This window comes from Rhinopithecus bieti, unplaced genomic scaffold (genome assembly GCF_001698545.2).
Source record: "Rhinopithecus bieti isolate Rb0 unplaced genomic scaffold, ASM169854v2 scaffold_48354, whole genome shotgun sequence".
Taxonomy (NCBI): Eukaryota; Metazoa; Chordata; class Mammalia; order Primates; family Cercopithecidae; genus Rhinopithecus; species Rhinopithecus bieti.
The window spans coordinates 18,610-29,041 of NW_016819017.1; the positions used below are offsets into that span (position 1 = coordinate 18,610).

At 47.4% G+C, this 10,432-nt stretch overlaps 1 protein-coding gene across 1 annotated transcript in view; it reads left to right on the top strand.

Moving 5' to 3' along the window:
• The first annotated feature begins 519 nt into the window (after positions 1 to 519).
• Positions 520 to 10,432, top strand: part of LOC108519191 (golgin subfamily A member 6C-like) — a 16,041-nt gene continuing 6,128 nt past the window's right edge. The window contains 12 exon segments of the mRNA XM_017858032.1: positions 520 to 528; positions 1,275 to 1,454; positions 3,265 to 3,345; positions 4,217 to 4,255; positions 4,520 to 4,570; positions 4,671 to 4,761; positions 4,858 to 4,964; positions 5,927 to 6,013; positions 6,120 to 6,227; positions 6,421 to 6,519; positions 7,537 to 7,612; positions 8,041 to 8,132. Of these exon segments, the coding sequence (XP_017713521.1) occupies positions 520 to 528; positions 1,275 to 1,454; positions 3,265 to 3,345; positions 4,217 to 4,255; positions 4,520 to 4,570; positions 4,671 to 4,761; positions 4,858 to 4,964; positions 5,927 to 6,013; positions 6,120 to 6,227; positions 6,421 to 6,519; positions 7,537 to 7,612; positions 8,041 to 8,132 (1,020 nt within the window).

Sequence of the window (10,432 nt, forward strand, 5' to 3'; positions counted from 1 at the left end):
GGGTCCCCCAGCCCAAGGCCCCACCCTCACCAGTTGTCCCTGGGTGACTTTGGGCTGGTGACTCCTGGGGCTCCCTACTGCAGACTCTGCCCTCCCCTCCTGCTGCCTCAAGCTTGACCTCCCTGGGCTTCTTGGGCTGGTGCCTCCAAGGACCTGGGTCCCAATCCTGTGCTTTCCTCCCCCATCCTGGAGTAGTAACTCGGGCATCGCACTAATGTGGTCCCCTCCCCTGGGAGGAGTGGAATCTAATGATGTCACAGTCCCCCTAGGAACTGTCATTACTGCTGCAAGACTGGCCTTTGATCTTATGCCCCAGTCCCTAAGTGTTCTCACCCCATTTCTGGTTCCTCTGGTCACAGCATAGATTTCCAGCTGGAAGGAGAATGGGGATTATGGGACCTAGGAGCAGGAGGTTTCAGGCTGCCTTACTCCCTTAACGTAGACATTGACAGTGGGAAAAGCCTACACTTCCCCCATGAACTCAAAACGTTGACAGTATCTCAGGGTGGCAATGGGAGAATGGGTTTGGTTTGGTTTTCTCCCAGACTTCTACTTTCCAGAGAGACTTTAACATTTTTTTCTGAGTTCTCCACAGTTCTGGGACCAAACTGCTCTTCAGTCAGTGGTCTCTGAAGTGAGATTTGCTCATCTTCTGTGGAACAGATCTTGGGAAACTGAACTTGACAGCTTGAATCTTCCTCATGTCTCAACTTGGGGTACTTTGAGTGCCACAGGATAAATGTGGGAGATCTTTCTGAAGCATCCGTTTCCCTCAATTCTCTTAAGAGAGAAAAATCATTAATGTACTTAGGGATGACAGTCACATAGGTTTCTAAGAGAGTATACCAGACTTCTCTCTGAAATGAGACTTGGATTATCCTCTTTCTGATAAATTCCTGGATTTAACAAAGAAGCTGCCTTCTGCCATGAGGACACATTGATATAAAAGTTTGAGAGGTACTGGTGCACTTCTTCACACTACCAGACGTGTGAGGATGTATGACTCTAAATCACACAGAGTGTGGTTCCTGCCTACTTAATGTTTACTTTTCTACCTCTGCCTCTGGTTTTGGTCCCTGGCAGCTGCTGATTCATGGCAAAACCCCAGAGCTTGCAGTCAGAAGACTGAGTTTAAGTTCCATTATTGCCCCCCCCCCTTTTTAAGCCATCATATCCATTCCTCTCAGTCACTAAGTGATTGTGACAGCACCTTGTACAGTTGTTGGTGGCATTAAATCAGATGGTGTATAAGAGTATTTTGAAAAACTGTAAAGGGGGATGTGGCTGTAGGGGCTGGTAGTTCTCATGAGTATTACTGCTCTTCTTTCCCACAGCTAAAAGAGTATCAGCAGAGGAACAGCCCTGGTGTTCTGACAGGAGTGAAGACAAAGAAGAAAAAAACTGGAAGTAGCCCTGAGACAACCACTTCTGGTAGTTACCACTCACCTGAGGATGTGAGTCTTGGCTAACCAGGCTCCTGGGGACAGGGGGCCCAAGGGGCAGTAGAGGGTAATTGTTGAGATTGCTGGGTACTGGTAGAGAATTCTGGGTTTGAATCCTGCCTCTCCGTCTGCTAGGCATCTGATTTATGGCAAATTGCTTCAGCTCTTTGGGCCTGTCTTTTCACATCTGTAAAATAGGGGTAGTATTGTTTGACTTCCATTTGTGAAGTTTAAATGAGATTTCTTATTATTGTTGTTTTTATGTTAATCCTTAGTACATGGCCTGCTGTAAACAGCCAGTATACTCAGGAAATGGTCATTGCTGTTTGATTTTCCTCATCCCCAGTCTCAAGGGGAAGCTGGGCCAATGAGTACAGCCACTTGCCATCAGGCTGTCCCTTTAGGGTCACGGAAGGGGGCCCAGTGTGTGGTGAGGACAGCCCCAGGCACTAGAAATAATAGAAGATCTAACTTGCCACCAGCTTGCTGGGTGACCACAGAAAAATCACTTCTTCCTGTGGGCCTCAGTTTCCTCCTCTGTAAGATGATATTGGAGAAGATCAGTGTCTTTCAAACTTGTTTTTTAGCTACAGCCCCCTTAGTTCAAGTGAACCCTTACTCAGAAGTCTGTTTTTTTTTAATGGATGTGGAGGTCTGGAGCTCTACCAGATTCATCGCCCATGTCCTGGGCCTGAGGGAGGGGGTCCAGTGAGCATATTAAGAGCTGCATTGGTCAGGTGAGTCCACTCTGTGACTGCATTGCTCAGGGGACTTTTCCATCTATTTGTTCCTGCCCCTGGCAAGGCAGCAGGTGGCCATTTGGAAAAATGGCATAGGCCATGGTTTTAATCTCCTCTGCTCTTCAGCAGAGGAACCCACATCTTCCTCCTACCCTTTCTTGCTTCTCTCTAAGCTACTTCTGTCTTTCTCCACTTGCCCTTGTTTTTCCCTTGTCACCTCCTGTAGATTCAGGACATTCTGAAGGTGCTAGTGTCCAACCTTAACCATTCCAATGGAGTAGCACTCTGCCATTGAACAAGTGGAAGATAAGGCAGTGCCAGGACCCCTCTCTGGCTTGCTGTCCCCAGCTGTGCATGCCCCTGAGGCTTCTCTGGTTTGGGGGATACTTTACCTCTGGCTTATTTTATGTTGCTGCCATTAACCTTCAGCCTGTTTATGGGAATAACGTACAGAGCAGGCATGTGGGATTTGGGGCTTTTTTTCTTTTCTTTTTTTTTTGAGACAGAGTCTCACTCTGTTACCCAGACTGGAGTGCAGTGGTGTGATCTCAGCTCACTACAACCTCTGCCTCCTGGGTTCAATGATTCTCTTGCCTTAGACTTCAGAGTAGCTGGGATTATAGGCAACTACCACCACACCCGGCTAATCTTTGTATTTTTAAAAGAGACAGAGTTTCACCATGTTGGCCAGGCTGGTCTTGAACTCCTGACCTCAAATGATCCACCCGCCTCAGCCTCCCAAAGTGCTGGGATTACATGTCTGAGCCACCATGCCTGGCCCCTTGCTGTTTTTTACCTTCTTGATATCCATAACTGTTTCCCATGTAAGTTTCTGTTTTTCTTCTGAATTTGTCATCATTATTACTCCTGCATCATCTGTTATCCTGAAGGATCTGGAGGTAAGAGGCCCTGGGCCTAGGTGCAGTGACCCTGCAGGCCAGCCCTCCAACCTCCTCTCACAGCAGGGGCTGGGTGCCCCTTTACCAGCTGAGACAGCCCCCCCACACCCCAGCCCTAATGATTGTTCTCTCTACCTCTCCCTGCAATCCTCCTCCAACTCATCCTCTCTGTATGCGCCTCAGAGCTGGTATCAAGAACTAGCAGTAGCCCTGGACTCAAACTCCACGACAATCAATCACCTTAATGAAAACATAGAATCATTGGTAAGAGTCCAGTGGGGTCCCCTGATTCCATGCTGCCAATCCTAGTCTTTAGTTTATCCATGGGGCCCTGAAGAAAGGGGCTGGGGGCCCCTGGTACCAAGGGCAAATGGGAAGCTGGAGCACCCAGGCCTCACCTGGAGGGACTCCAGAGCAAGGCGCATGTAGCATGGCTCTTCTGTCGCTGCCCTCTTTGCCGACTCTCTGTTCTCCAGACACCTCTGCTCCAGTCCTTGCCACATACACCCTAGGGTTGTCACCTCTCAGGGAAGCACTAGCCTGACTGGTTGTCAGGGGCCCCATATTTCTGCCCTGACTCAGTCCTGAATTTGCTCTTTTCAGAGCAAATTTGACAAGTCACCTCTCCTCCTTGGGCTCGTGTTTCTGGAGGAGGTAGAGCATCAAAGGTCTCTGTTAGCTCTGAGAGTCCGAGATTTAAGGGCCCCTAGAATGGAAACCTCATGGCCAAGGGCTCCTGTCTGTCCTTTTCCATCCTATATTTGCCATGGAGAACCGTACCTGGCCCGTATGTGCTCAGTAAGTGTTTGTTGAATGAATGCACCTTTCTAAATAACAAGCTGGCAGAAGGGTGGGCTTTTCTCAGACTCTGTCTCTGGAGATTTATGTTACTGTCCTTTTGAGAGAATCCAGATTCAGACTTTGCGTTCTGCGGCTGTGGGCAAAAACTGACAGAGACCCAAATCATCTGTCCTTGGGAACTTGAGGAGAGTTGACCAGTTCGTGTTGCCACTGGGTCTGAGAACATTGCCTTTAAAATCCATTCCTGGCCCCTGCCTACCGCTTCCTGGTCTGGGGAATAGAGTTGAGGGGACCACCCTCAGTCACCTGACTCTGGGGGTGACTCTCCCCAGAGAAACAACAGAAGAAACAAGTGGAACATCAGCTGGAAGAAGTAACGTCATTTCTTTGTTTGCTCACAACATGGCTGCTGGGTTTGAGGGACACTCAGATGTAGAGGCTCCAGTCTCATCTCACCCACTCCCAGCCTGGGGAAGAAGGCTCACCCCTCAGATTCCATCCCATCCCCATAGGGTCCCTGATAACTTAGTCCCATGAGTGGACCTGTCCTGGGGCATTAGTGGCATTCTGGGGGCATGTCTCTTGCTGTGCTATCTCTGCTTCCCATGGTAAGAGCTCTGTCTTCCTCTTCCTATAGGAAAAGAAAGCAAACAATGAAATACACAAAGCACAAATGGAGCAGTTATAGGTGAGTGGAGGGTGGGGAGTTTTCTCCTGTCCTTCAGAGAATGTTTCTTTCCTTCTCTTTCAGCACTTTCTTGACTTTTCTCCCAAATGTTCAATTCCAGACAATCAACATCCTCATGTTGGACATGTTGGAAAAGGCAGACTTGAAGACCACCCTTTACCATACTAAACGTGCTGCCAGACACTTCGAAGGTAGGAATCTGGGCACCCGGTCATCCTTCAACCTGGCACTTTGACAGGTCTTTAGGGGGAGTCCTTTTGGCCCCATCTCAACCTCTGTCATTACAGAAGAGTCCAAGGATCTGGCCAGCCGCCTGCAATACTCCTTACAGCGTACTCAAGAATTGGAGCGAGCTCTCTCTGCTGTGTCTACACAGCAGCAAGAAGAGGACAGGGTGAGTCCAACCAGCTGCCCCGTCACCTGGCAGCCTGGCTTCCCAGATGGAGGAGTGAGCCTAAAGCTCCTTTCTGCAGGATGCAGTGTCCTGCCCAGAAGGCAGCAGGATCATTTCAAGCTGCTTTTGTGTATGGTTGTTAGAGGCAGCCTGGCGCTGAGTCAGCTGCTGTGTGTGTGTTGGGGGCACTGTGGGCAGTGAGCACTGGACGCAGAGCTCAGAGACCAAGTGCCTGCCCTGCCCTTACCTGGCTGTGGCCTTGGCCAAGTCTTAGGTGGGGTATTGGATACTTGTATTGTGAAGGTACAGAAGAGTACCTTTAGTATGTTACCATTTCTGTAGAGAGAGGAAAGTGTGTCTGTAGGTGTGTGTGTGTGTGTGTGTGTGTGTGTGTACATACTATGATAATGTACATAAAACATGTCTGTAAGTGTTTGTAAAAAACTCAGGAGAGAGTAACAAGGTGCCTGGGAGACACTTCCCTTCTGTACCTTCTGAGTTTTGGACTATGCGAATGTATCATCCTTTCAAAAAACAAACAAAAGATAAACAAACAAAAAATAAACAAAAGATGTGCCCCCACCCCCAGCAAGAAAAATGGGCTTAGAGAATCGGACAGACCTGTCCAACTTGGTGTTCAAATCCCAGCTCTGTCTAAGTGATCTTAGGCAAGAACTTAACCTCGAATACTCCATGTTTTTCATCTACACAATAGAGGTTTTCCTAGTAACTGTCTCATATGGTGGTAGTGAGGATTAAATGGGATTGTTAGCATGGTACCTGGTGAACTCTGTAAAGGTTCAAACAGTGGTAGTAACAACAGTAACAACAATGGCAATATTATCTGATCTCTCTGGGCCTCTTTGGTCAGCTGTAAATTCGATCTTTCTCTGTCGCTTCCAACTTTACTGAGTTCTTTTAAAAACCAGGCCATGGACTTGGAAATGCCTTGATCTTTGTAGTCCTCAAGCCACAGTGAAGCAGTCCTCCAGCAGCAGTTACAGCAGTCCACAAAGGAGCAGGCGCTGCTGAACACACACGTGACACAGGTGAGGCTTTGCAGAGAAGGGATGTGGAAGGATGATGATCCCTACTGGCCAGGAGCAGGTGAGGACCAGTGACAGCCCTTCCTAACTTCTGTGCCCATGCTTGCAGATGACAGAGTCACTTAAACAAGTCCAGCTAGAGAGAGATGAATATGCTCAACATATAAAAGGAGAGAGGGCCCGGTGGCAGGAGAGGATGCGGAAAATGTCGGTGGAGGTGAGACATGACCCTTTAGCCCCCACCTTAGATAGGTCACTGGATCTTTCTGGGCATCTGTAAAATGGGACTAGTACAGCCAGAGGTGGTCATGGGTCTGGGCTTTGTGGAGGTGGGGGCAGAGAGGGAGATGGTAGCTTGTCCAGCCACCAGCCCCTCTCTCCAGGGCCCTTCCCCTCTGTGCTTTGGGCAGGCTCACACATTGAAGGAGGAGAAGCGTGACATACATCAGATACAGGAGCTGGAGAGGAGCTTGTCCGAACTCAAACCCCAGATGGGTAAAATGGGGCTGGTGTGACATGGGAGCAGGACTGGCATCAGAGGACTGTGGGGGTGGCTTAGAATGCCCCAGGGAGGTGGGTGGATGGAAGGGCTTTGAGGCAGAGGGAAAGAGGTCTGTGCCAGGAGACAGCAAGTTTTGTCATCTCCATGAACCTCAGGGTCCCCATCAGCAAAGAGGGAAGAGTGCCCATTGTCAGCCACCCACAGTGCTCTCTATCTGAAAGTGGCTTGGAAATTGGCTACCATCAGGTGCAAGGAATCATTAGTAGTGAGGCCAAGTTTGGGAAGCCTGAGAGGAGCTGTGCATCAAGAGGAGGGTTTTATTTTTTCTTTTGGGTAGGGGGGCGGTGGTTGGGGAATCCAGAGGCCCTTATTGTCTGCTTCCTTTCTCAGCTGAGCCCCTGTCCCCAGCACCCCAGCAGGGGCTTCTGAGGTGAATACATGGAAAGCATTAGGCTTGTAGCACACTTAGCAGATGGTCGTTGGCTCCCTCTGCTTTTCCACCAGTCTGTAGCCTACAGTTTCAATGGTAGGAAGGAGGACATGAGATTTGAGGCTGGGGAAGGAGGCATGGGGTTCTAGGCAAGGGAGACAGTCTCTTAGGCCTGGAGCAAGGGGCCAGGGGCCTGGGCAGCTGACAGCCCCACAGTGCCCTTGCTACTCTATTAATGGGCCCAGAATCTGGAAGCCAGCCACCACGTGCCCTCAGGCCCAGGGTCTTCCTGCAGGTGGAGCTGAAGAGCCAAGAGTCTCAGAGTCTGCAGCAGAAGTGAGACTAGTACTTGCAGCAGTACCTGGCCAGCTATCAGCAGCTGACCTCCGAGAAGGAGTTGCTGCACAGGCAGTTATTGCTGCAGACCCAGCTCATGGACTGGCTGCAGCAGTAGGAAGCTCAGGGCAAAGCAGTGGCTGAGATGGCCTACCATAAGTTGCAGGAGACCCAGGGGAGGGAGTTGCAGAGGATGGAGCCCTGAGGGGATGACCTGGCAACCTCCATGCCTTCTCAGTCTGTTTTCTGTCCCCTTAGGAGCACCTAGAAACTGCCAGCCATCAGAACCAACAGCTAGAGAGCCAGCTGAGCGTCATGGCTCTCCCTGGAGAAGGTACAGGAGACCACTCAGAGGAAGAGGAGAGAGCCCCAGGAGGAAGGGACTGTTAGCAGCATAGGATTGAGGAGTTGGAAGAGACCTTTAGAATAGCTGGTCGTTATGCCAATCAGGTGTTTGCACTAAGTTCGGCATCAATATGGTAACCTTCTGGGAGCAGGGGCCACCAGGTTGCCTAAGGATGAGTGAACTGGCCCAGATCAGAAAGGGAGCAGGTCAGAACTCCTGCACCAACCGGTAGTGGGACTGTGCCTGGGCAATATAGCAAGACCTTGGTTCTTAAAAGGGAAAATTAAGAACAGCAGTTCATTCCCCTCTGGGGAGGGGCTGGCTCAGGGTTACACAGTGAGGGTGAGGACAGAGATGGGCCCACAGTACTTCCCTTGCTGGGTTGTCTGAGGACCCCTCTGGCCACCTCCCCACAGGAAATGGAGGAGGACATCTGGACAGTGAGGAAGAGGAGGCACCTCGGCCCATGCCGAGTATCCCACAGGACCAGGAGAGCTGGGAGGCCACGGTGAGCCTGACTTTCCNTTTTGGGGTTTTAATAGAAATTTTCCAATTATCCTCCAGGAAAAGTGACTGAGGTTATCCTCCCACCAACAAGGACAGAGCTCCAGGTTCCCCCTTCCGTTTGTCATCTTTGTTGCCTTTATACAGAAAATCTCATTGTTTTCATCACATTTCTTTGATTTCTAGTGCTTTTGAATCTTTTCTATATGCCTATTGGCCATTTTTATTCTTGAGAGAAGTGTCTGTTTCTCCCTTGCCAATTGTCTGTTGAAAATCACTTTTTTTTTTTTTTTTTTTTTTGAGTAATTTTAAAAATTTTTTTACAGACTGAGGATACAAACCTTTTATCTGTCATTGAGGTTACAAAAACTTTCTCCCAGTAAGTAGTTTGTCATTTCACTTTTTTCTTCCTCCTTGCCTTGCCTTTCCCTCCCTCCCTTCCTTCCTTCCATCTTTCTTTCTCTCTCTCTCTTTCTTTTGTTCTTTCTTTCATTTTTTCTTTCTTTTGTTCATTCTTTCATTCTTTATTTTGTTTCTCTTTTCTTTTCTTTCTCTCTTTTCTTTCTTTTCCTTCCTTTCTTCCTTCCCTGCCTCCCTCCCTCCCTCCCTTCCTTCCTTCCTTCTTCCTTTCCTTTCATTTCTTTTCCTTCCCTTTCACTAGCCAAACTCCAGAGTCACATTTCACTTAATTTTTATCCGCCAAATTTGAAAACATTTTAACTTAGTGATTTTAGTGTAAACAGGAGCAGGAGTCTCGCTCTGCCACTCAGGCTGGAGTACAGTGCCATAATCATAGCTACTGCAGCCTCGAACTCCTGGGCTCAAGCAATTTTCCCACCTCAGCCTCCCAAGTAGCTAGGACTACAGGTGTGTGCTACCACGCCCAGCTAATTTTAAAAATTTTTTGTGGAGATGTGAATTTGCTATGCTGCCCTGGCTAGTCTTAAACTCCTGACTTCAAGTAATTCGCCCACCTTGGCTTGCCAAAGTGCTGGGATTACAGCTATGAACTACTGCTCCTGGCCAAGGGTTTAGTTTTGTTTGCTAGTGGTGTTCTTGATATCTTTTCATATTTGAGGCTTTGGTGCTAGTGTTGAAGTATTTCACTCACCATCTGAGGTTTACAGGACTTTTGTTTTAAAATTGAACAGATGGAACTGTTTAGTTCTGCATCTTTGCAGGTACACAAAATGTGCCTACTGGGAATCTTCTTCATATCCAAAGAAATAATACAGAAATAATACAGCAAAACTTTGCCTGGCTTTGAAAGAATGGTGTATTCTGGTTTAATTCTATGAATTTGGTGAAAAAAATGAAGGTGAAAAAAATTTCAAAACTTAAACTTCCTGTTGAATGCAATTTGAAAATATTGCCAGTGATTCCACTTTTCTTCTCTAGTAAGGTTGGACATTCTGATCTACTTGGTGTTTCATTATAGAACTGCTAGTGTGCCTGCGACTTACATTGTGAAGACACTTTTTAAAAACTTGAGATGTAAGAGGATGTAAATGGTTTTGTATGAGATCAGAGTGGATGAGAACTGATAATTGTAAATATACATTTTAGACTTAATCTCTGCTTGCCACTTGTTTTCTTACTGAACTCATAAAAATAAAACACACTGGATGGAGGGTGAGTAGGAAGGAGATTTATGTGTTTTAATTGCATGTCATTGTTTCATATCAAGATAGAACCTATGGTATCCCTGGCTTTGGATCTACAGAAGGAAACAGTTTTCTACCTGCTGTATGTCAGAGGGTCTTGAACACCTGGAGGGATTACTGCAGCACAGATTGCTGAGCCGTACACCAGAGTTTCTGATTCACCAGGTCCAGGATGGGGCCTGAGAATTTGTACTTTTAAGGTCTCAGGTGCTGCTGGTGCTGCTAGTCCAGAGACTACATTACTAAGAACCACTCTTGTCTATTAACTGTAAATCGTAGAACTCTAGAAAAAAGCTTAGTTTGGTGTGGGATGAGAAGCACACGGGTTATGGAGAAAATCATGAAAGATTCAACCCTTGATCCCAGCCTATTATGGAATTCAAGTAACAAGCAATACACAGTGACATAACACAGTTCTTAGTTGTCATGGTTGCAAGTCATAGCCAAGTATCAAGTGAGAAATTCAGTTTCATTTGCAAGGCTTAGAGAGGCCAGGTGAGTCTAGAATAATGGGCCTTGTATTCATTTTAAAGTGGTAAAGAGCTTTAAGTGCTCATTAGATTGAAAGCTTTCTGTTCTTACTTATTTTGTATTTTATTTTATTTTATTTTATTTTATTTTATTTTATTTTATTTTATTT